Source organism: Accipiter gentilis, chromosome 7, assembly GCF_929443795.1.
Source record: "Accipiter gentilis chromosome 7, bAccGen1.1, whole genome shotgun sequence".
Classification (NCBI taxonomy): domain Eukaryota; kingdom Metazoa; phylum Chordata; class Aves; order Accipitriformes; family Accipitridae; genus Astur; species Astur gentilis.
The window spans coordinates 496,714-522,707 of NC_064886.1; the positions used below are offsets into that span (position 1 = coordinate 496,714).

The 25,994-nt window shown below is 50.2% G+C and overlaps 2 protein-coding genes across 12 annotated transcripts; one reads left to right on the forward strand and one right to left on the reverse strand.

Moving 5' to 3' along the window:
• Positions 1 to 291: 291 nt before the first annotated feature.
• Positions 292 to 11,547, reverse strand: P2RX6 (purinergic receptor P2X 6). 11 transcript variants are annotated; one of them, XM_049805946.1, is made up of 12 exons: positions 11,327 to 11,546; positions 11,054 to 11,204; positions 10,785 to 10,856; positions 6,432 to 6,507; positions 5,605 to 5,698; positions 5,231 to 5,311; positions 4,263 to 4,404; positions 3,973 to 4,082; positions 3,378 to 3,471; positions 2,211 to 2,276; positions 1,308 to 1,385; positions 292 to 483 (listed from the first exon to the last, which is right to left on the reverse strand). In XM_049805946.1, the coding sequence occupies exons 1-12, from the start codon at positions 11,461 to 11,463 to the stop codon at positions 445 to 447; spliced, it is 1,140 nt and encodes a 379-aa protein (XP_049661903.1). In that variant the 5' UTR covers positions 11,464 to 11,546; the 3' UTR covers positions 292 to 444. The 11 variants fall into 11 exon arrangements, 7 of the variants coding, with proteins under 7 accessions (XP_049661903.1, XP_049661902.1, XP_049661904.1 ...); XR_007506735.1 differs by having other exon boundaries at positions 441 to 483; positions 1,533 to 2,276; XM_049805945.1 differs by lacking the exon at positions 292 to 483 and having other exon boundaries at positions 492 to 1,385; positions 11,327 to 11,547.
• Positions 11,548 to 11,698: 151 nt separating this feature from the next.
• On the forward strand, positions 11,699 to 22,997 carry LRRC74B (leucine rich repeat containing 74B). Its single transcript, XM_049806305.1, has 9 exons — positions 11,699 to 11,851; positions 11,964 to 12,185; positions 13,526 to 13,658; positions 15,370 to 15,576; positions 17,607 to 17,716; positions 18,308 to 18,423; positions 19,108 to 19,186; positions 19,655 to 19,750; positions 21,234 to 22,997. Exons 1-9 carry the CDS (start codon positions 11,699 to 11,701, stop codon positions 21,405 to 21,407), a joined length of 1,290 nt encoding a protein of 429 aa, XP_049662262.1. The 3' UTR covers positions 21,408 to 22,997.
• Positions 22,998 to 25,994: the final 2,997 nt, after the last annotated feature.

The window sequence follows — 25,994 nt, forward strand, 5'->3', positions numbered from 1 at the left end:
TTCACAGCCACACCCAGGGCTAAAGACAGAGCAGAGCCACCTCCCACTTTGTGAACAACTTTATTTCATTGTATCCCTGTTTTTCATGGGAAATCAAAGCCATCTGGAACGTGAAGAAGCGCAAAGTGCTCTAAGCCTCTTGTGCTGAGCATGGGCCAGCTGCTTGCCAGCAAGCTCTAGTTCCCACAGCAGCTCCACGGCACAGCTCCTCTCAGTCACACACCGGTCAGTGCTGGGAGCTGCACAGGGAATGGCTTTGTGCTCCAGGAGCAGAGAACTGCTGATGGAAACGTGTCTCCAGGAAAGGCAGATCCTAACCCCAGCAGCACACACTCAGGCCAGAACTGGGCCACCGCCACCTGGGCTGCAGCCATGACCGCATTGCAGCTACCTGGAGGGTACTCTGGAGTGAAGGGTGCTTGTGGCAGAGCATTCCCGATGTCCCTAAGCTGCAGCCTCGGTCTTACCTTTAGGGGGTTTTGCCTGCAAAATAAACAGGGGCATCTTAGTATACTAGAGACAAGGAGACAGCCCAGGCAGGTGGTTCTGCGCTGCTCTGCTCAGTCCCATGCGACCACATTCATTGTTTGAGACCCCAAGTCCACTTGTGATTTGAGATCAGGCATTAGGATCAACTTTTTTTCCCTCAGCAGGATGGTGCAGCCCTGGGGCAGTTCACTGGAAACTGAGGCATCTATGTGCCCAGAATTTTCCAAGACTTGACCAGATAAAGCCAAAGCTGACCCAAGCTAGGGCTGGCAGCCCTCCTGCTCTGCAGAGGCCTCCTAGCCCACAACCTGCAACTCCCTAATTCACCAGGGCTGGGCAGTGCTAAAGTAGGAATCACACACAGCAAGAAAACCGGTCACTGAACTGCAGCGTCAGCACCGACACAGCACCAGGGCACGCTCTGAAGAGCTGCCCTCTCTCCACATGGAGTTTGGCCAGATTCAGTTCAGAAGAGGGTGAATAAATGTGGAGCTGGGTCGGGTTTCTGCAGTAAGATCGCCCTGGGGACTCCCTGTTGTCTAACAGTAGTTGAGGTCATGGTACAGCTTTTCCTGCAGTCTGGGCACCAGCTGTGTCCCTCTCCTTCACTCTGCTGCCTGTTGTCATTAAACTTTTAAGAGTTCAATCTCTGTCAGGTTCAGTTCAGACCAGCCACCAAGCCCAAGAGTCGAAGACTAAGAACTGCTCCACCAGGGTTTTCACAGATCTTGTGAACTGAGTTTTGACCAAAGGGCAGAAAATAATTAAATCTGCTTGCAAAACTCCACTCCCTCTCTCTGAAGCAGCCCCATCCTTACCTCCTCGAATTTCTCCTTCCAATAGACGTCGGCCTTCGCATCCAGGTAGAGCAGAACCAGGTCACAGACCACTGTGGCCTGGAGACGGACAAACACAGCAGGGCAGTCAGCAGCGAAATTTCCCGCAGGAGTGCCAGGCCCTCTGCCCTGGCTCCCACGGAGCCCTACAGCCGGCTGTGGGCCAAACTCCAGCACCTGGCCCATGTTGGGGGCATTGAGCCTGACCTGCCTTCGGCCCAGGCCAGCCAGGCAGCTCCACCAGGTCCTCTTTGACCCAACCTGCTCCCATGAGCTGCACAGGAGGTTAGACGTGATCATCTGGGCTGCAATGAGGGATGGAGGGTGAGGGCTGGTCCAGCAGAGAGCCACCATCACAGCCACGTAAGGGACTGGGATGAGCATGTCTGACAGGAAAGAGGGGACGTGTGGGGTAGCCCAGGCTCCCCATTACTCTGCTGCAAGGGAAGAACCACAGAAGTGCTCTACAAGGGGCTGCCCCATCTCAATGACTGCAATGCCATGTCTGTACTGGATCCAGACACTGGCTCCCTTTAGAGTCAGGGAAGAAGCACAAAGTTGTGCTCTCTCCTGCTGGCTGAGATAGCTGGAACAGACTAGCCAGCAATGCCCCAGTGATGCGCCTTCCCAGGGTCAACACAAATACCCAGCCCCCATGAGATGTGCCCTGGACATTGCTCAGGATCCTTGATCTGGCAAAGTCATTACTGCTAACGGTCACAAATAGGAAAATGGGAGCTAACACCCTGCCAGACAATCTCCCCTTCCTGGGCTGGCAGGCACCTAGGAAGCCTTGTGCCCAGGCAGGTAGGCAGGGGAAACAATGGATGAGTGGCAAATCCCAACCCACGGACCGGAGGAAAAAAGCGTATCTAGAGTACTCACGGCACCAAAGAATGCAATGCTGGTGCCGAAGCTCACGGCAACAGGAATTATGCTGAACTTCCCAGCCTGGTAAGAAACAGTGGGTGGAGGGGGAAGACAGTGGGTGGAGAGTGGCGAGAGGATTGTGGGACAAGCCCCACTGGGCAGCGTGCTTAAAGCCAGGGAGGTGCTGGAGGAAAACAGGGTCACTTCTCCATGCCCAGCTGTAGGAACCTGACTGCTATTGCCTTGACGCAGAACCCCTTTGGCTGTCAAAGAAGGGATTGAGGCACCTTGTGACTCAGTGGCAGCAGAGGTTACTGTGACCCACCTACTCCTGCAGGCCTGGTGGGAGCCTCCCTCTTGCTGCAGGACCCCAGCAGCTGCCACCCATGGAACTACATCCCAGCAAACAGCAAACACAGCCCTGATGTGATGTGTCCCTCTCTGCTCAAATGAGCCTGGTATCTCTGAGGAAAGAGATTTTTGGGTTCCCGTCTCTCTTCTGGCTATTCCCTCCCGCTCCACCCCTCCTGGATCCAGTCTCACTACCCAGAAGTGGTGTACCCTGTCCTGCACTGTGCGCTTTGCCCTCTTTAGGTGAAAAGGCCCCTGCTAAGCATGGCAGACTAGCTGTGGACATCTCTCAGGGTGGGAGGTCCTCTCAGCACAGGCTCTTTCTTGCACAGTTGAGTATTGAGCTTGTCAGTGATGCTGCACAGAGTGGTGTCAGCCATGATCATGCCGAGGCCTTTTCTTGCCCCAAGAACACAACTAATCAAGAAGGGATCAATTGTCCATGTTCAGAAAAGTTTGAGTTGATCTTTGCCAGGGTGCTCCCACCACAAGACCCTCAGAGATACCCACAGGCCCTCTGCCCAGACAAGCTCACCTTGCCTACAGGGCCCAGCACTTCACCACACCCATGTTACATCCTCAGCTAGGAAGCCTCCCCCCTCAGGGCATTTACCAAGAAATTTCTCTTCAAATGGGCAAGACCATTTTTTCCTGCTCTGCTTGGAAAACTCTGGAAAGAGGTGAAGAGCTCACCAGGGTGGGGAGAAGTGATGCCAGCAGAAAGCCATGGGGCTGGCTGCAGGAGAGAGCAGCAGGGAGCAGTGCGAGGAGTCAGCCTGGGTGAGAAGGCCGCCAGGACTGCGCATGCGGGGTCTGCAGAGGAGATGGTACCTGGCCGTGCACGGAGATGTCGAAGCGGATGCCGTAGAGCTTCAGCAGGTTCCGGTAGAGCCGCCGCTGGGAGTCCCAGTAGTAGGAGGCAGTTCTGCAGGAGACATTGGACGTAGCTCAGAAAGCCATGACAGCTCTGTGCAGGCAGTGCGGGAAGAGGGCTGCCAGTGCCATATGACTGCTGGGGCTACCATGTGCCTGTGCACACCTTGTGTCCTTCAGCCGGCTGGGATGTGGGTGATGCACATGCTGCCATGACTCACCAGCTTGGCATCAGCAGCGGGGCATCAGTGTCCACTTGGCACCCAGCTCAGGGTCACTGGGAGCACGCAGCTCACAGTGTGTCCAGTTCAGAGTCAGCATGGGTGTGGACAGCCACATGTCCCTGCCCTCAGGCAGGTAATGCCTTGCGCAGCTCCAAACTGATCAGAGCTACAAGGTGCAGGAACTACCACAGCAGCCCGGTACTGACAGACCCTGCACTGAGTTACCACATCTGCTCCTTTCAGATAATCAACCAGCAAAACCGAGATCCCAAACGATTGCCATGTGCTCAACTCACAGGCCTGTGTGGCTACTGTCCCTGCACCCTCACCTAAAATTGTACTTCCTGTCCTGCAGGCTGAAGGAGTACTGCGGCTGGCACTGAGCAGCGGGGTGATCCAGGTCACAGTCCCACTCAATGCGAACTCCGATGCTCCCCCCCTGCAAAACACATTTTATTCCAGAAGCATGGGATCAGAGATTTGTTGAGTTCTTTACTGTTCATACATTCACAGATCACACATTCCCTTAGCATTTTAGAGGTCAGTCCTGTCCCCCACCCCTTGCCCACATCCTTGGGGAATTTGGAGTCATCCTGCATACTTTTAAAAAAACAAGTACCAGCAGTGCGAGGTCCCCAAAGGTCTCTCCAGCTGCCTCCACCATGTCACGGACACGGAAGACGGGGCAGGAGGGGTTGAAGAATGGATCGTACGTGCAACTCTTGAAATAGGTGGGGTCACTGGTCTGCAAAGTATTGCACCTGAGACAGGAAAGAGAGAGAGGGGGAGCTGTCACAGGTGGAGTGGGGTGTGGGAGGTCAGGGAGCCCTGCTGCAGGACTGAAAAGGAGATGGTCCCGCTGGATTGGGACCACTAATTCTCCTGCTTCGGGGGGAGACAGTTATTGCGTCTCCTAAAGTCTCAGCTGGAGAGAGGGTGGAGGGAAACCAGCCCAGAGGAATCACACATGGAGTTATCATCCTTTACAGCACCTGCCATGGTCCTTCCCCTCTCAGCTCCTCTCTTCCACCTCTGTCTTTGTGCTTCTCCTTTCTTCCCCAGCACCTAGCTCTCACTGCTGTGAGATGTAATGACCCAGCTTGAGTTAGCACTCTAGGGGTGATAGCAGGGGCAGTTCAGCTGCCCCAAGCCATGTCACCTGCCAGAGTAAGGCAGCACAGTCAGCATGCCTGGGGTGGGGTGAGGCCAGTGCAGCCCCTTACTGGGCCTCTGTGAAACCATTTTGCAGGGACTACAATGCAAAAATATATGGGGTAAAATGAGACCTTGGGAATGACTGGCCTCATCCAGCTCTGTCTGCAGTGCTCTAGACAGGCAGACAGACACCAGTCCCTCTCTGAGGGCTCCCTATCCCATTGCTCTTACATCCGCAAACACAGGTGCTGCTGCAGCAACCAGCATTCTCCTGAACACACCATCCTGAATCGTAATTGCCCCAGGCACCATCCGTTCTGGATGGCACGTGGCTTCTTGGACACCTCAGCTGCTCAGCCCCTAGGCAGACAAGCTCAGTGCAGAGGCTGGACTAGGCTGCATGCAGTCTGGCTGGAGGAGCATCATACTTACTTGGAGAAGTTGAATTTGGTGAAGTGGACAGTATTTTTTATAAAAAGAGTGAAATTCTCCGCCTCAGCCAGAAGAGGTTTCCTGGAAAACAACCACCAACAAACTCAAATTTTGCACAGTGGCCAAGGCAGGTCCCAATTCCCCTTGCCCTACAGTCTCTTCCATGATCCAAGGACTTTGGGTACAATGGACAGTTGCAATAAATGCTCTTGCATGAAGTTCTCTTGGCTTAACTGACCAGCAGATCAGTGTCAAGGATCTCCCTGAGCCTAGCTGCCCCTCAGGCAAGTATGATCAGGCTCCTGGTTACACAGAGTACAGAGGGAAGCAACCAAAGCTCTCAACGCCTGCTGTCCCCTCACTCTGTGTCTTACCTGGGCAGGGTGGTATTCTCCACAGGACACCAGCCATAGATCTCACAGGTGGAATGGGTGGTGTTGAACATCACACATTTCCCAGTTTTTATCCCTAGAAATGAGACAATGTATATAATTTACTACTTTTCCAAATGTCTTCTCTACAGCTCCCCTCCTGGGATAGTGCCCTGGCCACAGGCTTGTTCTGGCCTTCTCAAAACCTTAACTACAAAAACGACCCTGGGATCATCTTCAGTGTTTTTCCCACCCAACAACTTCCTTGTGAAACCTTCCCTCGAGGCGAAACGACAGGAGCTGTTTTACAAAGACAAGAAGCTGCTTGCTGCTGTCAGCGCCCATCTGTCCAGTGCAGCCTCTCCTGCCCCATGGCTGCTGAAGCCACCTGCTCCCCGGGTGGGAACACAACAAACTGGGGCAATCCCGCACACAAAGCTTTGGCAACCGACCTCCTAGAGCTGAAATAGACTTTTCTGGCTGAACTCACAGGGGCTGCTAATATTAATCAGCATGAAATAAAAGACAGGTTGTATTACGAAAGGAAAACTTGCCAATCACACGGCACATTGGTTTCAATTCCAACAGCCAACATCAGAAACAAAGCACCCCTGTATTTGCTGTGACAGCACCTTGTGCCTGCAGCACCTGCTCATCCAGCTGTGACAGGTAGCTGCAAGGTTTTGCCAAGAACAAATGGCTGGAGAGCAATTCCGTGCACACTTACAAAAAGCACTGAACTCAGGCAATCAGGCACCCTTGTGGATCTGTTTGCTACCAAACATGAGGAATTAAATGATTTTATATTTTTTAGCAAAAACAGCTAGTACCGTTGCCACGAACCACCGGGTTTCCCATGGGACAGTCTGCATCTTCTGTGCACATCGCATCGAGAACAGAGGGGCTCTGAGAGACAGAGAGCAGTGCTGTTACTGCGCTGCGCAGCCGCCTGAGGCCATGCAGTCACTCACCCACATTTCTGCGCTGCTGCTCCAGTTTCTCCAAGCACGTCCCAAACGCTTACAGAAGACATCCTCCATGTCCAGCACCTGGGCAGCCTCCAGCCAGCAAGGAGAGGGGCATCTCCGAGGGGCAATCCTTCCCACCTGTCTCCACGCTCTCTGGGGTGCTTATCTCCTCCGCCTCAGAGGCAGAGGAAGCCTTGAGCTAGCTCATACCTCTCGGCTGGGACCAGGAACAAGCACAGTTGGGTTCAGGAGTGCCTTAATGGCAGAGTCCATTAAGCACCTCATGAAGCACTACCACAATTCCCCAGGGAAGAGCTGAAGAGACCCTAACTACAGCATAACACAAGTTTTACAGGAGACACTGAAAGCTTCACCCTCACTCTGGACCCACCAGATTGCCAGGAGCAGCAAAAAGCTCCTATTCAAACACAGATAGATGATAGCAGGCAGGGCCATACAAGTAATACCTTCCCCCAGCTACTCCCAGGCCATTGCAGGAGTCACCAGTCCATCAGAAACCCACCTCCCCAAGCCCAGAGGCCCAAAGGCAGGTGGGGAAACCCCAGTTATGGAGTCAGAAGGGGGGGTCTGTCCAGGCCCTACCAGGGCTGTCCCAGGACAGCCTCAGGCCCTTGTTCCAGGTGTGAAACCCACCGTAATGAGCTGAAAGGAGCAGCTCTCTGATGCACCTTTGAGCTGGGTGGGGGTGTCAATGCCTAGGGGTATGGGAATCATTATGGGATACAGGAGAAGAGCATTTTGGGATCACACAGGACGTTTAGGGAATGGGATGTTTAGGGGAGGAAGAAAAAGGCATGGAAAAGGAGGGATCTAGGGGATCTGAGACGGAACAAACATTGGAAAATAGAGGGATAAAAGGATGCAAAGGACTGGTTGCATGTACAGAGCTGGCTGGTCAGTACGCTGGTCCATCCATGCCCTGTACCCCATCAGCACAGTCTGTCCTGCCTTCAGACTAAACTCCATTTCTAACCATTTTCCTGAGTGAGGGGCTCTATTCTGTGTGCACATTGTGTGTATGTATAGGGGCCTGAGTGCCAGCAGCTGGAGTGGGAGCACCAGTTGTCACAGGGGCCCATATGCCTGGGTGCCACCAGCTGCAAGTGCAGATGTGTACGTGAACATGTGATTCACAGCAAACTTCAGGCCAGACAAGCCAGTGAGGAGGTGGCCTGGGAGCAAGGGGTGGGGGTGTCTGAAGGCAAGTCCGCAGGACTACCAGAGGGACCATGGAGTCCTGCCCCAACTGCTGGAGAAGGGTGGCTACCAGATTTGTGCCCCTCACCCCCACTGATGGCCCACTCATAGCTTGCAGCACCCATCTGCAATACTGCGATAAGCACTTATGAGAGCACTTTGTCATCCTGGATCCAAATCAGATGTCAAGGATTCAACCTCCAGAAGGACACAGACAAGTATTGGCAGGTGAGTTTATCACTCCCTTCCCAAGGCCAGATAACAAGACACATGACAAGTGCCACTTGGCAGACAGACTTTCTGGGTGTTCAGGGCACAAAAGCTGCAAAGCTTGGGAGAAATTCAGGTACTGAAGTCTGTGATGGTGTTACAGAAAACCTAAAACTTGGCCAAGAAAGTTTCAACCTCTCCTACCACCTTTTAGTGGAAATGAGCCTTGAAAAAAAAAAATCTGTCGGTGCCTGGCATTCTCCACAGGCACGATCCAAACCAGGTTACATGTACCACAAATGCACTGTGGGAGAAGCAAAAAGATCTAGACTCAGTTAAAAGCCCTCATGGGGCCCTGGATCTGTGCTCCTAAAGCTCTCTAAACCATTGCTGCATCTTGGTTGTGTAAGGGTCTAAAAGCCTGGGAAAATTAGGAGAGAAAAATTTTTGTAAGAACTTACCCAAGAATGGCAGGTTTGGGACAGGACAGAATTATGAACACACCAGCATTTAGACCAGGTTTCTTGACAAGCAGGTGAACTACTACACATTTTTAGAAGACATCCCCCAAGGTGTTCACAGCAGAGCTCAGATGCTGCTCAGAGTTCATAGCATTTGTTTTCCTGGGATGGGGTGATTTCAGACAGGGGCAGCAAAGAGGTGCTTGTGTTGACAACAGAGATCTGTGCATAAACACTACAAACCTCAGGGCTGAAAGGTTTATATTTATTTTCTGTAGTCACAAATGCATGGGTAGAGATTGACTTTATTCTTAATCTTATTAGAAACAATTGCTGATTCTCAGCCATTGACAGCCACGCAGCCACATACCAGAGGCCAGGAAGCAAAGTGAACCTTCTTGGAGAACAAACCACCACCAGCATCACATGTGAGCAAGGAAGGATGAGGATTTCTGCCAAAATCTAATAGCCCCCTCATCTCAACACGATCCAGTGTTGCTTGGGGCTGGGACCAGTGCCACTCACGTGCACATCCATTAGCAGCATCTGGACCTGTAAGAGGTGAGCACAGCTGGATGTGCTAGAGACCATGATACAAGTGAAATGGTCCCTTAGTCCCAGAGTTTGCATCTGGGCAGAGTGAATGCACTGACTCATGCCTTCTGGCTCTAAGTCTATTTTGGTCATCTTCATTAACCTTCAGAGCACCTTGCGAATAGAAGCAGAGGGTGTCCAACTACTCAAAGTATTTGAGATTAACACTGAAAGGTCTCCCTAAGAGATAAGTCACAGCTCAGCCACAGATCTGAGCTCAACACAGACATCAGCTGCTAAAACAACCCATCCTGTGCTCAGCTGCTGCCTCTGGCCCTACCCAGACTTTTCCCTGGTCTGCCAGCACAGAATACCTTGGTAATCAAGAATATTCAGAACTTCCTGCAAAGTCAAAAGCTGTCACAGCTAAATCTTCAAAGTTTTCCAAACATCAATGTCAGCCACAGCCCCAAAGTCAGGACCTGAGAAACTACTGGAGAGCAGCACAGGGTGAAGGCTGTGACAGGCACCCAGACACACCACAGCGCTGTAATGGGATGAAACGCTCTGCTCTCTCTGTATCCTTGCCTCGCACACTGCAAAAACAAGCATCCAGAGATGCCCACGACTGCCTGTGAGAGCGCCTTGAAATGCTCTACAGCACATGTCTTCCTCTGGGGACGTTCCTGCAGCGATCAGTACTTTAGGAGTTCTCAACATTTTGAAGAGGAATCACTAGTACCATTTTCCTTGACCCCAGTCTGGGGCTGCTCCTTCTCTCCCGCAGCCTGTGGCCTGTGTTTGGAGAGCAGCCCAGCCTGGCAGCCTGCAGCACAGGGTGAGTTGGGAAGCAGGATCGGGCTGGGCACAGCACAGCAGGCCACAGGAAAAACTGAAGGGGCCATTAGGACAAACAGTACTTGGCCCAGGCACAAGATGCCAGCAGTGGCTTATCTTAGAAGACATTTGCTCCTGTCTGCCAAGCAGGGTCCAGCCTGGGAGAGTTCAGCTGAGGGGCTGGCCTGAATCCAGACTTAAGGGGAAGATCTATCCCACAGAACATATACCACTAAGTGTTGGCTGACTGGGATACCACCTAGAGCTTGTGCTCTGTTCCTCCTAAAAATAGAACACTAAGATGGAGAGGATACTAGTCCTGCAGCAGAGAGTTATGAAGGAAACATGACACAGGTATCCATGGAATGTGTGTAAAAGCATCAGGAAAAATGGCAGAACAGAGGTAAGAGAATGGAACAGCAAGTCAAGAAACCAAGAATATATGTGAAACTCAAGAAGGAATACAGGTAACAGAGGTATTAGCTGGGGATGGCAGTGCTGATGTCAGCCACACTGCAGAGATGGAATAGCAACAGGGCAACACAGCTCAGCCTCCCCAGAGTGGCCCTTGTTCAAAGGCAGGAGAAAGCCTGTAAAGATCATACAGTATCACCACCCCTCAAGAAGCCCAGAGAGCTGGTGAGGCCCCAACAGACCACATCCCTTGTCCTTCTGATCACCACAAATGACTCTGGCCAGAGTGATCGCGTATGCGTCTTGGTTCATGCAGGTATGACAGAGCAAGTTCAAAAGAGCAACTAAGATCTATGGAGCCATGAGAATGAGGGGAATCAGCTTTGTTTGGAATAAAAATCCATTTTTCCCTTCTGTCTGGTCTTGCACTGGGTTCTGCTGGGTTCCTGCTCCTGCACAGCTACAGAGCAGCAGTGCTGACTGGCTTCATAAATCTAACCCCACCGCGGCGCTGGGCTAAGGAAGAGCACAGCTCACTTACCTCAGGACAGGTGCCCTGGCCTTGCCTTGCTGTAGCGATGAAATTGGTCACCAGAAAAAGCACATTTTCTCCCTAGGAAGCAAGAAGGCGCCTTCAACAGGGGAGTTACACCGCCGCGCTCCTCAGCAGCAAAACAACAGACAAATTTTCTTTTTTGGCTTTGCTACTCACAACGTTAGCGTCGCCTCTCCTTTCCCAAAGGGTTTTACCACAGCTTTTGCCGACACCCCCCCCCCCCCCCCCCCCCCAGGGCGGGGGCCCGGCCGTACCTGAGGGGGCCGGGCGTAGTCCGCCGCGTCCCACAGCCGCCGGCCCGCGCCCCCCACCTCGGCGACCGCCGCCCCCTTCAGCTTGGTGACAACGGCGGCGCGGGGGGCTGGGTCGGTGTCCTGGTAGCCCTTCTGCACCAGCAGCACCCACCTGTGAGGGGGGGGGGGGCGGCGCTGAGGGGACCCCCGGCCGCCCCACCGCCTCCGGGAGGGAGGGCCGGGCCCCCGCGGGCGGGCGGCCGGGTTCGCCTCGGCGGGAGGGGACCGCCCTACCCGAAGAGGTAGCCCAGCGCGCCGAGCTGGAGCAGGCGGTGCAGCAGCCCGACCCGCCGGTTCCGCGTCAGCGCGAACTTCACCGTCTTGTAGTCGAGCAGGCCGCCGCACGGGCCGCACGGCTCCCGGTCCGTCATGGCAGCCGGCGGGGGACTGCGGGCCGCCGGCGCTGCCCGCGCTTCCCGCCGCAGCTCCGCCCCGCCCCTCGGCGGCGTCGCCACGCCCCACCCCGCGGCGTCGCCACGCCCCTCCGCAGCACCCCTTCGCAGCGCAGCACCGCCCCTTCGCGACGCAGCACCGCCCCTCCTCAGCGCCGCCCCGCCCCTCACAGCACCGCCCCGCCCCTCCGCGGCCCCGCCCCGCCCCGTCACCATGGCAGCAGCGCGGCGGGGCCGGGGCTGGAGATGGCGGCGGTGTTGGGGGGCAGCGGGAGCGGCGCGGACGGGGGGAGCTCCGGTGCGGCGGGAGGGGGCCCCGCCGGCCGGGGTTGGCTGCGGCCTGGGCTCCGAGGGCTGTTTCCCCGGGGTGGGTCCAGGGCGACGCCGGGTTTGTCCTGCCGGTCCGGGGAGGCAGCGGCCTAGGCAAGGGCCTGGGCCTGGGCCCGGGCCTAGCCCGCGTCCCCGCCGTGGCGGTGTAGGAACAGCGACAACGCGGCGGGCGCTGGGGCTTCGTGGGAGCGCGCGGTGAAACTGTCCCCGACGCTCTTTTCCCCGCAGGCGAGGAGGACGCCGGCGGCTCGGCCAGAGAGAGCCGGTACCGGGCTGCATGCCGGGCCTGCGGCGTGACCCCGGCCTCTGCCCTCCTACGGCGCACAGCGGGCCCCCTGCTCAGCCTGCGGCACCGTGGCCTGGGCCCACGGGTGAGGGATGGCAGCACCGTTGCCCCGCTTGAGGGACACCCGCCGCGGGGCTCTGGGGTGTCAGAGGGGCTGCAGACCCTGTGAGCCGGCTGGGGCTGTTCCCTCTGTCACTCCGCCGTCACGCTTAGCTGTGGTCCCTCGCCAGAACCGGTGCAAACACCCCAACCCAGGGACTGTCGGTTTTGTCTTTCCCACTAACAAAAACGTTCTAACTCCTTCCGGTATCAAAGCAGCGCAAGTTTCACGTCAAGGACCCTTTTCTGCCCGCCTTGTGGGCGGTTCAGATATCAGTTAGGGGCCAGTGTTATGCCACACGAGGTTTGGTGTTTGGCGGGCGGTGGGGATTTGTCAGGTTGTTTTGCAGGGCTTGGGAATGGGAGTCGTCTCCTTTCCTGGATGCAGGAGGGGAAGTGGGAGGATAGGATGTGCAGGTTTGTCATTACCCCTCTTCCACCTTGGGTGGAGAATTTTTCCCGAGAACGTGTTGTCTGCCCTTGGGTACCCCACGTTTTTTAAAATAATATTTTTAGGAAGAAATTATAAACCTTTTGTACGTTCACGCATTGGTTCGTGTCAGGTAGTCCCACCCATGAAAGCTGCTTTCAGGCGGCATGGCATTTTGGAAATGTGTAGTTTGGACCATGAAAAGGGTGCAGCCTTTCATACTAATTTTTGGTGATAAACCTTTTTGTTCTGTTAAGTTTATTTTGTCTGAATAGTTCTCTGAGGTCCCTTCCAGTTCATTTTCCTGTGTCTGATATCCTAGGCTGGGAAAAATAATTTGATTTTGTAGTACTTGTTGAGTAATTACAAGGTCATTGCCATACTTTTGTTAAATTGTAAATATTTTTGAAATTAAGAATTTCTCCTGACAGAGATCAGGATACTGGTGCAATACAGCCTTCTTAAATGTCGAGGTCAGGATTCAGAGCAGCTGTAAGTAAACTAAAGGGGCACTTTCTATGGCTGTACTCACAGACTGCCAGGCAGAAGTGATGTCTGGAGAGGTACATCATTAGGCACAACGGGCCAGAACCTTTTCCTTTTCCTTTGCATCGTGAATATTGACAGCAGAAGTATTTTTCATCATTTTTAGGGAAGGAGAAATTAATTCTTTAATAACATAAAGGACTTATCTTAAACCGTATTCAGCATTTGCTTTTCCAGTATAGCTTTAAATTATTTTGAAAGGGGAATCTTTTTCCATGATTCTGCTGGTGGCTTTATGAAATCCCCCTGCACCCTGCCAGACTAAGGGAATCTGAAACAGAAACAGCCACAAGAGCTTTGTGAACCCAGTGAAACTGTAAATTACTCGTTTTGGGTTCTTTTTGTTGCAGGGTGCCAAGGCTTTAGCTCTTTCCTTGATGGTTGATACCTCTATCCTCATGTTAGACCTAAGTGACAACTGGCTGCAGGGAGAAGGGGCGGCTGCAATTGCAGAGATGCTGAAAGAAAACTGCTACATTTCAGGTTTGTATGCTCCCATCTGCTGTTCTGTGGTAGATGTGTTGCTGTAGAGGAGGAAGTTATACTGGCTTCTTTGTGGATTTAACCAGTCCTGCTGTCATAGTGACTCTGTGTGTGTGAAGAGGTGCTGTTTGAACAGTGAGTGTTTAAAACTGTGCTGCTTCATCACCTTTCTTCACCTGTTTTCACAGCACTTACTTTTGTGAAGTTAGGATGCCACTAACTGGAGTCAGCCCAGTCTTGTTATTCCTTTGAAAGCCAGGAGAGTGAGTTTCTGCTTTGATTGTGGATCGGAAACATCCACCTGAAACTTAGACTATTCAGAGGATGTGGTTAATAATGGTTAAGGGTTTGGAAGCTGAATTTGCGTGATTTGCATCTAAGAAAACAGGGCTTTTAAGTAGGGACAAGTAGAAGAGAAGCCCATCTAGAGTGAATCTGCAACCCTCTGTTCTAGCAGCAGCACACATCTGCTCTTCATGGGACATTTCATGTGTCTAATACCTCTGTAGTGTTAGACTAAAGGTACTACAGATAGAGGGAGCAGAAGCAGAGCAGCGCTTCCTGAATTTAAGTCTAAGGCAGTGTTGTGTCTAGAGATCATGGTTTTAGTCCCTGCTTTTCCAGGGTCGATATTCCTGCCTTTCATAATTTAAGTAGCAACTCCCAGTTATATGTGGATAGGTTATCTGGGTTGTGGGTTACACGTGGCAGGGTCTTGCGCTGGCTCCACAGAGCTGAGGTGCAGTGAAGGCAGTTCGGTGGAATACAGCTGGTTGTGCCAGCATGTAGCCAGAAGCACTAACAAGCCCTGCCAAACCTGAGGTTGTTAACATGCCGAGACAGTCTAGGAGTCCCTGTGGTGTGCTTCTGTGTGAAAAGCGCAGAGCAGAGACCCAGGATGGATCTGTGTGGAGCCCCTGTCATGTCTCTTGTGTTGCATTTTCCAGCACTTGCATTAACCTCCTGTTTCAGTGTCTGAATCTCCAGGCCCCTGCTATGATACAGGCAGAACTTTAAGTCATGCTGGTTGCTGCACTGAAGTATATATTTTATTCACAAAGAACAAGGTCAGTTTAGACAGCTGAGAACACAACTCTTGTATAACTAAGGCAAGCCTAATCTGCTTTGTCAGGAAGTCGTCATGGATGAAGGGGACAGGTTCTGTGCTGTGAACCCCCCAGTAACAAGGGATTTCCTTATTTTTGTTTTCTAGTGGTTGGATTCAGTGTTAGAGGTTTAGGATTCTGTTACTTCTGTGCGAGGAAAATTCATTCTGTATGTAGGTGGGCAGCCAAGTTCATGCTTTCATATTTGGGTCTCAGTGTCTGTCTTCACATCCATTTGTGTTGTTACATTTAACTTCGCTCTCTCTCCCAGCCTACACTCTTTTTTTTCCAGCCATGATGAGGAACCAAGAAACCCACTACAACTTTGCTGAGTGTAGGTTGTGCCTGGAGCAGGAGGCACAGATGTACAAGGAGTGCTTTTGTCTCATGTCCCATATTCATGTGGCAAAACTATCTGAGGGACAGGCTGTGAATTAAAAAATTAAGTTCTGTTGTTCCTACTAAAATGCTGTGTTAGAGCAGGTTTAGCATTCTTATTTTCCAAGTCTGGCACTGCTGCTGCCATTGCAGCATAGAGGTCAGGCACCTCCCTGGCATCTGATATGATATGATTTGGTGGTCTGATAATGTTTTTCTTTCCCCAGCTGTTGATTTATCTGACAACAAATTAGGCATTGAAGGAGCTAAGGCCTTTTCTGCTATGCTTCTAGAAAATACTACAGTTGTGTCCCTCCAGCTCTCAGGAAATGAATTTGATGATCATGCAGTGAAGTATTTAGCGGATGCCCTCACAGCAAACAGCAAAGTGGAAATTCTGGATTTGAGTTACAACATGTTTGGTGACAAGGCAGGTAAAGTGCTGTCTGTGCAGCTTGCACAGAGAAGGGTGCTGTGGCAGTTAGCAATGCAGCTTAATGAGTTGCTTGCCTGCCTTAGACCTTTGGGGAGCAGGGTTGGTTAATATCTTCAGTTACTTTAAAAGTATTTTTGGCACTTTGTAGCAAAACCAGTGTCAAGCTATCATCATTCATTCATCTTCATTCTCTGCCTCTTCGTAAAGCATTGCAAACTTTACCTCTTCTGTTTCTTTTCCTGTTCTTCCTAGTTCCCAAGTTCTGATGGTCTTCCTTTCATTGAACTATCATTTGCTTTTTCTTCATCATTATTTCAGCTTTCACAGGTGTGTAAAATGTTTAATAAGAGCAGAAAAAAACCAGCAGAACGGAGTTTGCCAACAGTGCTTCTCTCTAGCTCCCTGTCACTGAGAGGTGATTGCAGGTGCCAAGGGGAGGGTGTGCAAGTGGAACAAGCAGGTGGTTGTGCTTCTCTGATACTTTGCCACCTTTGGCAGCTTGTGGTTTGGGGACTTCCTTTGCTTGTGACTTTAGCTATTTCTTTTCTTGTTGGTCTTGACCTTGTTAATGCATATTGCTCTTTTTCTTTGGCTCCTGATTTTTAAGCATGCTGTTATTTAATTGTTACATCCTTGCATTCACAGCACTCCTGTGGTGCTGTGTGATGTGATGAAACCCAGTTATTGCTCCCTGGGCCTTAGTCTGTACTAGTTTCACCAGGCTCACTTGTGCTGGGCTGAACTCGCCCATCGTTTCTTCCTGACTGTTCGCTTCTGCAGAACACTTATGATGTCATTGCTAATCCCTGACTTTTCAACCTTTATGCTCATCTCCTTTTTGCACCTTACTGGCACATGCTTCATCTTCTCCATCTGTGGCTGTCCTTGGGCAACCCCAGCCATGTGTTCTGCTCCAGTCTCTAGGATGAAGATTCACAAATCTTCTCCCTCCTCCTGGTCTCACCCTACAACTGTGCTCCAGATCCCTCCACTTCCAACACTGTCCATGATGGGTACACTCAAAAAGGGAGATACTGAATTTTTTCTCTCCCATGTCATCTGTCAGATCCACGTTCTCCCCGGGTTGTGTCTTTCATGAAAAATTTACCATCTTCTCACCATCCACTGCTTTACAACCCTTAAATCATCACACATCTCACCTGCTATAGCCTCCTCCTTGAAGATCCTCCATGTTTTCAGTGGGCTTCTCTGGCTCCCAAGAGAGGAAACAACTATAATTCTCATCTCTTCTGGCCACCAGGAACACACCAGCCATTCAGTTGGTTCCTTCCCAGTTATGTTCTGCTTTTTTCCTCATTTTTACTCTTGAAGGGTGCAATGGCTGCTTTTCTCTCCACCCCTATCCTGCTCACCTCCTGCTGCCTTTACAGTCAAACAGCTCTCCCCAGTCTTCTGGTCTTCAAGTATGGTAATGGCTTCCTTTTCTTCTGTGCTGGTTGACAACCTCATTTCTTTCCTGCTCCATTGGAAACACTCAGAACACTTGCTGAGGAAACCTATTCAGATTTTATAATGGCACAGGAATTCTGGGACGGGTCAAAGAGAGAGCAGAGCTGGCTTCTCTGCCAGCAGAACAGACCAGCAGGCTTCAGTTAGCTGGAGGCCAGTGCTGGGGAAGGGTGAGAGACTCTGGGAAGCTACCTGGTTGCTTGGTGTCAGCTTTCAGGCTCACATCTGGCTGGAGAATGAGCCTGTGCAGTCAGGTCTCCATGCATGAGCAGCAGACCCTGACTTTGTGATATAGTGATTGGATTTTCTCTCCCTCTTTGCTGCGTTTGCAACCTGTGGTCAGAGAACACATATGCTTTATTGTCCAGCAGCTTCTGCTTTGTGTTTATGGTAAATGAGGTATAAAAGAAAATAATATGTTGTAGTTTTAATTGCCTGCCTAGAGGTAATAGAGACAGTTGCAGAGAAATACCTAAACTAACCTGAGCTTCCTTTTAACTCTTAAACTTAATCCTTTTAACTCTTAAAACTCTTTGGCTTCATGTATTTTTTTCTCAGGTGAAATTCTTGGAACGGCAATAGCAGAAAACATTGGATTAAAGGAACTTAAAATCAGCTGGAACCATTTCCATAGCCAAGGGGCAGCTGCCTTGGCCAAAGGCTTGGGGGTAGGAAATGTTTTTACTCCTGTTTTTAAATTCTGAGAACTCACATGAAGCTTTATCTGTTTAAGTGAGTGTGAATGCCATAATGCGCTGTTTGCCTTGTGCCCTTGCCTGTCCAACAGCCATGTGTGATCTGGGATCATATAAATCTTGGAACTAAGAGAGTAAAATAATCCATTGTCTATTGATCTATTGCATATGTTTTCATTTCTCTATTTCTAGTTCTCTCCCTTTTTACAGTCAAAATTACTAGAATGAATGTTTTGAATTGCTTCATTTCACTTCAGATTCATAAATCAATACAGAAATTTTTTTGTAGTCTATATACAGTTTTTACTCTACTGAAAGTAAACAGTCTCTCATTAAAATAAGAAACAGTTCTTCCAGTCTCTTAGGCTGAAAGGGGCCACTAAAGTAATTTAATTTCACCTCTTGTATAATGCAAATCACATGTGCCATCCAAGGATTAGTGGAGCAAAGCCCCAGCTGCTTTTTGGACAGTAGAAGGGATGGTAGTGCACAGGCAGGATATTTCTCCAAGGTTGAATCAAGTGACAGGGAGATTTTCAGTTGTGTGTTTATGTCACACCACAGGCAAACATATACCTCAAAGTGCTGGATGTTTCCTACAATGGCTTTGGCAACAGTGGAGCAGCTGCCTTGGGGGAGGCTCTTAAAGCCAACAATGTGCTGGAAGAGCTAAACGTTAGGTGAGACAAACTCTGGTCCTGCTGCACATTTCATCCCATTTTCCAGTGGTGGGCAAAGCCCGCAGCAGCCATTTGGATCTCCTACCTGCAGAGTGTGGTAGGTGCGTAAGGCAGAGGGAGCGTTACAATATACTAGTGCTGCTGGTCTCATCCCAAAGCCCAATTCCTCTCCTTAAAATTGGGGTCACTTCCGAGGGGCTGTGGAACATGTTACAGGATGCAGGGGAAGAGCATCTGGGGATTGCACAAGGCCTCTTAGGGGATGTTTAGGGGAGGAATCAAGGGTAAGGGAAGGAAAACAGGTGGTCTGGGGAGGAACAAGCATGGGAAAAGACGGGGAATGTTGAGTGTTTCTGTCTGTGTTGATCTATGTGGCTGGCCATGTGCATATCTTGCATACATTTGTGTCTGTGCCTTTTGGAAATACACAGTCAGCCTCACTACTGGGGGCATGGAGCCGTGCCAGCCTCACCTCTATCAGCCTCTGGGACTTGGCAACCCCTCACCGCTTTCAACCTCCCAAATACAATTGTTTAGTTGGAAGGAGCTGCCCTAAATTCCCTCTGGATATAACATGTTTTCAGTGCTGGGTGAAGCAGGAGGTTGCATATCCTTTGCCTGAGCAATGTAGATATGGAAAACCTGCAGCTTAGCATGTGAAGCATGCCTTTAATCTGTTTTTAGCAACAACCGCATTTCGGTGGAAGGAGCTCTGCACATTGCAGGTGGCCTGAAAGAAAACAAGAGTCTGAAAAGACTTAACGTGAGTAACTTTTCCTAGGAAGGTATTGGATCCTCTTATGCATATTTAAATATCACTGATGCATTTATGTCCTTGATTGGAACCCCTTAGAACAAATCCATAGCAAAATCAGGGAGCTGCTTGCCGCAGCCTGTCTTCTCCCATGCTTCCCTGGTTGCAGTATGCTCTCATTAAGACAGAGGACTTGTACTTGCACTTTCCTCAGTGAACAGATTTCTGTGAGCCTGTCACTGTGTGAACTGCAGCCTGTCTTGCAGCATGGATAGCATCCTATTTCTGCAACAGTAGTGTCCATCTTGGCATGGCAGGTGGCACTGGGATGGCTGCTTGAGAACTCTTGGCCCACTGTTACGGGCACTTGAAGTAAATCCCGCTGGTATCTTACCCACTGGGGGCCACTGGTACTGTCAAGGGTCATACAAAAAAACCATGTCACACAGCCTCCTGCTGTTTCTCTTCTGACTGCAGATGACCAGAAATCCCATGCAAAGTGAAGGCTGCTGTGGGGTCCTCAAAGCTCTACAAGCAAATTCTGGCACTGGCATAGAGATCCTGGACTTGCCAGTAAGTGTCACACCAGAAAGAAGAGGGAAGGGAAGGCAGAGGTTGAATGCATTGTGTGTGAATAACAAAGAGCTGCTGGAGTGATTCTGGCTCTGGCATTGTTGCTGCCCAGTGAGGACTGTAGATGAAGGGAATGGCCCCCCCACTTGAAAACATGGACACGTCTGTACGTGCCCAAGCCCCACTTTGTGTGTTTGCAGCAGCACTGAGATGCATGAATGCAATGAACTGGGCATTGTTCAGGCTTTGGGCAGCAGCAGGGTATGGAAGAAGCAGGGCTCAGCTCTCAGTGCAAAGGTGCTGGGCACTGGGAGGAATCTGGCTGCCTGTGAATTCAGAAATTCTTTGGGAATCTTGAGCAATCTGCTCTGACAATGCAAATAATTTAGAAAGGATTTCTGTCCCATTTCTAATGAAGCTAAATGGCACTTCTGTGGCACAAGAACTTCCACTTGAACATCTACCCTGTTTGTGAACAGTGCCAGATCTGAGAAGGCAGCCCTTTGTCACCAGGTAGGTCCTAGCACAAGGCATCTCATACATCCTACCGAAGAGCATTACTTCTGGAACAGAGGCTCTGTCTGAGGCCACTAGCCACTTAATGCCCTTAGGATCAGTTAGGTAGCAACTATGTTTAATTTCTAAAAAGAGAAATCAGTTACTCGGTTGTTTATTGAGGAGGGATTTGCCTTGCTTAACTCATATACAATGTAGATGACTATATCTGAAGTGATTACACACCGTTCATAAATGGAGGTTTAATCTGATATTTAAGGCAAAATGAACCACACCAAAGTCTAGAGGTCTGCTTTAGGATGAGGAGACTTGGACCTCAGCTCTGCTGACTGTATTGACTGTATCACTGTGGACTACATAGGGAGAGCGTGATGGTGAGCTCAGAGGAAAGAGTTGCCCCGCAGTCACCAGCGTTTAATCAGGTGGATCTTGTCCTTCATGACCCTTTGCTGTGAACAATCCAGATGTCTGCCCTACCACCTGATGATCCCTGAAATGTTGAGCTTTCCTCTGTCATTCAGTGCCTGTCCCTTGTACCTCCTCCTCTCCAGCTGTTTTAACCTCTCTTCTTGTAGACCATTCTTTTGAGCTTACTATCCATCCTGGCATTGTCCTGACTTTCTCTCCAGGTCTTTTTTAATTTGTTTGCTTGTTTTCCACCTTTATCCACTTTAGCTCACTGTCTTTGGCAGAGCTTGCATGAAAACCCTTTTCTTCCTTTTATTTCTGTGCTGTTTCGTCATCACTTTAGCTCATCTCCTTCTTGCCCTGGGAGCAGAATGCTGCTGTTGAATCTCATACCTACCCATAACGTGGTGGTGTTGGCTAGCAGCCCTGGATCTTGCAACCTTGTGTCAGAATTTTGTGTTTGGGTTAAGAGAGCACAGAATATATTGTAATATCTATTTTCTGAGGGAGGGTAAATCATACCACATGCTCCCTTACCTATAGTGCTTTTCCCCTCTAGGACATCCCTGTGAACAAAGAGCTTGCAGAGCTGTGTGATGCTGTGAAAATACTTTTCCCAAATCTTCTCCTCAGATATGGTGGAAACATGAAGTTGCAGAGGAAAAGTCAGTTGAAGGCTGAGCTTTGGACTCAGCCCAAAGTGGTGGGTAATTCCAAGAATGCAGTGGCTTAACATGAGTCTCTTTGGGGCTGCTTCTCCAGCACCTCTGCCTAACACCCCAGTACCACTCACCAAGCCCGTGACACAAGGATGTGCCAGGGCAGGGCTAAGGCAGGATCTGTGCAAATACTGGCTACTTCATCATTGCTGACACTTGGAAGTTTTTCTGCCTTTTCACTTTAAGTTTTCTGCTACAACCAGCTCTGAGTCTCTTCCAGCACGTGCAAGAGCATCCTCATGAATGAGAGTCCAGGGGCTTCTTTTTAATCATCATCTTTGTGTGTAGGGACATTTGTCTGGTGGAACATCATATGCTGTAGCTGGTGCTGATGCTTGGATCCATAGCCCACTGCAGTGGGGTCTGTGCAGCCTCAGAGTGCGCTTATTCTGTAGAAAGTAGAGTCCTATCCAGAGATGTGCTGTGAACAAATGCTTTCTGCCTTAGGCTTGTTCTTCTGTTACACAGCCAGGATTGCCTTTGCTGAATTGGCCATCAGATGCATGGGTGATTCATTTTCAGCTGCTTACTACCACAGTTCCTTAGCCTTACATGGACCCCATGTTCTCCAGAGTAGAGCCCCTGTCCTGGGTCACGATTGGCATTATTTCCGGGATGCATGCTCTTGTTTTTGTCAGTCTTACATGGGATGGATGCTACAAGTTGCCTGGAAATAGGACAGGCACTCAGTGGTAGCTCAGCAATGAGAACAGGACATGGGCTATAACTCTTTTTCCCCTTTCTGGGGTGTTTTCTGTGATCCTGGTATAATCCAGTGGATCCTTGCTCCTTGAGGAGCGTTGGGCAGGAATCATGTCTGTGCTTTAAGCAGACTGGCTTAACTCTCCCTGTCCTGATCTCTGTGAAGAAGTGGTTTCTTGCAGCAGTTTCTTACAGTTTGGGAGAGGGGCTGAGGTTGGTCACACAAGCAGCTCTGGACATCTGGCTTGGGTGGAGGTGCAAGCAACTCTGCCCCACACTCAGAGGGCAGCAAACCGCAGTGGTGTTGCAGTGCTGCCTTAACCTAGCTGTGGCTATACACAAATAATTGCCTTTCATTCCCTGAAGGTTGGCAGACATCATTTGTAAAGTGCGTGCAGCAATCTTGGCTTTATCCGTGGCTCCAGTTAGGCAAGCCTGGTCTGTCCCCAGGCATGTTGGTATGCACTGGTTTTGATTTCCTCTTTCACTGACACACCAACTGATGAGGTCTGGGGACGTCCAGGCAGTGCTCTCCTGTAAGGTGGTGGTGACACCTCCCTGAGAAGGCAGCTTGCAAAGGTGGGGGCCAGAATTCAAGACAGCTTCTGCCAGTCTTCTTCCAGCGTAGCTGGCTGGTGCCCTGTGTTTTGGCTTATGCTTTTTTCCCTAGATCAGAAGCATTATAATCCCCTTGCTCACTTTTGTGTTTCATTTATCTAATAAAAGTGCCTACCAGTGAAATTGCGCTTAGTGTTAGTTCTCAGCTGAAGATGAGGTTTAGCCTCTTTATTTGAAAATAACTCTATGCAGTTATGATTTACCTAATGGAGTCTATCCTGTAAATGTGTGAATTATTTTACAGTTATGTATCTAATAAATAATGTCTGTGCTTCGGACTCACACTTGCCTGTTCATGCCATTTGGAAAGGTCTCTTGCATGTTGTAAGGTCTGTAAATCTGGGTTGTTTCTAGAAATTTCAGAACCATCCTGACACCCCCCTCGATCTCGAGATGAAAAATTTGTGTATTGAACACAAAAGCTGTTACGAGGCTTGATGTAAATCAGTATAAGTACTTATATTTTAAAATATTTAGTCACCAGTTACTGTTTCTGTTATGTCCTTTGCCCCTAGCCCTTCCTGTGGTCTCCAAAGAAGAGATGCAAATTAAAATCGTATTAAAAAATAAGGTGGGTAAAAAATTCTTACACACCAAGTCTGTCCTTATTCACCAGCTGGTGTAACTAGAGAAGATCCACTTGCCCCTGCCTTGACAAATGGATTCATTAGTCACTGGAGTCAGAGCTGGGTGTTTTTAAGCTCAATAAATCTATCAATGTACCATTTGGGAACCTAAAAATACCAGGTGAGCCAGCAGTGTTTTACGGGGTAATGTAACTGGGATATATATGTTGAATGTTCAGTTGTCCTGTGGGTTTGATGAGAGCAGGAGGTGGCTGTGGAAAACTGAGCGCTTGCCTGCTCCGTGCGCAGACAGGGTTTGCCCTCCTGGAGGGCTGCAGGGAGAAGGGGGAACAGGCAGCCGGAGCTTGCCTGCAGGAGATTTTGTGTGTGAAGCCGTAGGATTTGCTGTGCTTTGGCAGCTGCTACAAAAGGTTGTGGGAATTAACATGTGGAGAGTTATACTGAGTGCTGTATTTCCATTATACTGAAATATTAGTTATTTACCTGGCAATCTTGCCAGCTGGTATTGGTATTTCTCTTGCCTCCAAACTCAGTTGTGTTCTCTTTCAGGTTGGGAACTAATCTTGGAATAACTCACCGGAAGATTTGTTGAGTCCCTGTTCGTGATGTCATTTCCAGTACTGAGCCATACTTTTTTTTTTGTCTGAGGGTTATTTCAATTACTTGTTTCTTTTTTGTTTCTTTACAAAACTGCCAGGTAGCAGTTGGATGCCTTGTGGAAGGTACTGTAGTACAACAGCACTGCTTCCTCTTTCCAAGCTCCTGTCCCCATCAAAGCACAGAGGTTACATAAATCCGTATTAATTGCCACTAATGATATTTTTTCCCTAATTCTTGAGCAGCTCTCATTTTGATCAGTGTGCTTTATAGGCATTGAATTTCCTCACGCCCCTTCACATTTTTGAAGGATCAGCTGGCTTGTTTTTCTGCAGTGCTCTGGGTCTTCTCTAGCTGCCTGATTGTTTCTAGAAAATGAGCATTAATGCTCCAGGGAAACTCGCTGCCTAATTCCACGTGAAACTCTTCTGGTGCAAGTTACACAGGTGATCACAAAAGTTTTAGCTATAGTAGCTATTAACAAGCATCATTGGGAGGCAGAGCTGGGGCAGCAACATGACTCCTAGCTTCTCCCCCAGCGCAGAAGATAAGTTTTTCATGAACATGTTCATCTCCTTTATGATACTGAGTGTGCTGCCGTGCAAAAAGGTGCTTTGGCTCTTGTCCCAGCAAGAATTGGGGCCCATGGTGTTTGGTGATGCCCTAAAGTGCTTCCAGTCCAGTGAGGGAAGCCCAGGCAGGTGGGATCACAAGGAACCAGTTATCCTCGCTCCAGAGGAGGAGCAGCTCACTGCAGCCCATTCCTGACAGCATCTGATGGACGTTTCATAATCTCTCAGGCAAAGCTGTCATTGCCATGGGGAAGCGTTTCTAGTCTCTTGCCTAAATCTTCCTCACGACAGTTTAAGTCCATTGCTTCTTGCCTTGTCTCCTGTGCACGTGGTGAAGATTTATTCTCCTTACTTTTGTGGCTGTGTGGTTGGAGACTGGCCCATCTGCTCTCAGAAAGGAACCTTTGCTGCTGGGATGGGACCACATCATTCATGCATATGCTTATACAACTCGTTAGAAAATGTCTGCACTGCGTGGTGAGGCAGGGGAGAGCTGTGGCCTCAAAGCAGCCTGGTTGCAGGGACTGCTGAGACAGGGGCTGCTGAAACACGAGCACAAGCACTCCTGTAATGCTTTGGGTACCCCGGTGCTAGGTATGCCGGCTGCTGGCCTGACCACTGGCGCTTGGTGGAGGGACAAGGGGACAACAGGACTCAGGATTTGTGCCATCTTTTAATGTCCTGCCATTCTCCGGCCGGTGGAAGGAGCAGATACACGGCTGCTGGTGTCTCAGGGATGAAGCGCGGTGCTTACCTCATCCTCTGACTGTATCTGCAGGAGGAGGAGGGGAGGATGGCAGGGGATAATGAGAGGATTACTTACAGCCAGCCTTAAACGAGCCCTGCAGCTTGTCTGTGCTGCTTTCAGAGCTGGGGTGGAGGCGGGGGAGGGGTAATTTAGAAGGAAGGCTGGGAAGTGATTTAATGAGGACATTGAGCTGCTCTCTCCTGGGCATCAGCCCACCACCCTCTTTGAGTGCTCGGAGCTCCCCTTTTCCTCCCTCGAGCGTGGACAGGGCTCAAGTATGCAAGTGGGTCAGCGCCTGTTTATTTCAGCGTAATGTCTCTGATTAAACTGTCTCTGAAACTGTCAGGATGCACCTGCAACTCTCACCCCCCCTGCGCTTCACCGTGCAGGAGCCCAGCGATCCCCACAAGAGCTCCCACAGCTCGTGTCACTGCAGCTGCATGGGTGACGGCAGCGAGCCTGTTTCCTGAAGCCTCCGAGATCATCATCAGCTCCGTCCTGTTTGGCCATCTCTGGAGCTGCGCTGGATACATACACCCCCTCCCCGAGCTGCATCTCAGGGCTGGGGGAGGAGGGACACAGGCTGATTCAGTGTCTCTACCATTTAAATGATGGTGGGTAGCATCCCTAGCATTGATTTTTCTCTCTAGTACAGATCCCCTATTATTCCCCCTCTGAATTTGTGGTTCTCCTTGTCCTTTTGCACCCACTTTGTGGGAGCTCTCCTCCCAGGGCACTGCAAACCAGCACTGCCCTGGTAGCTCCTCTACCAGTCCT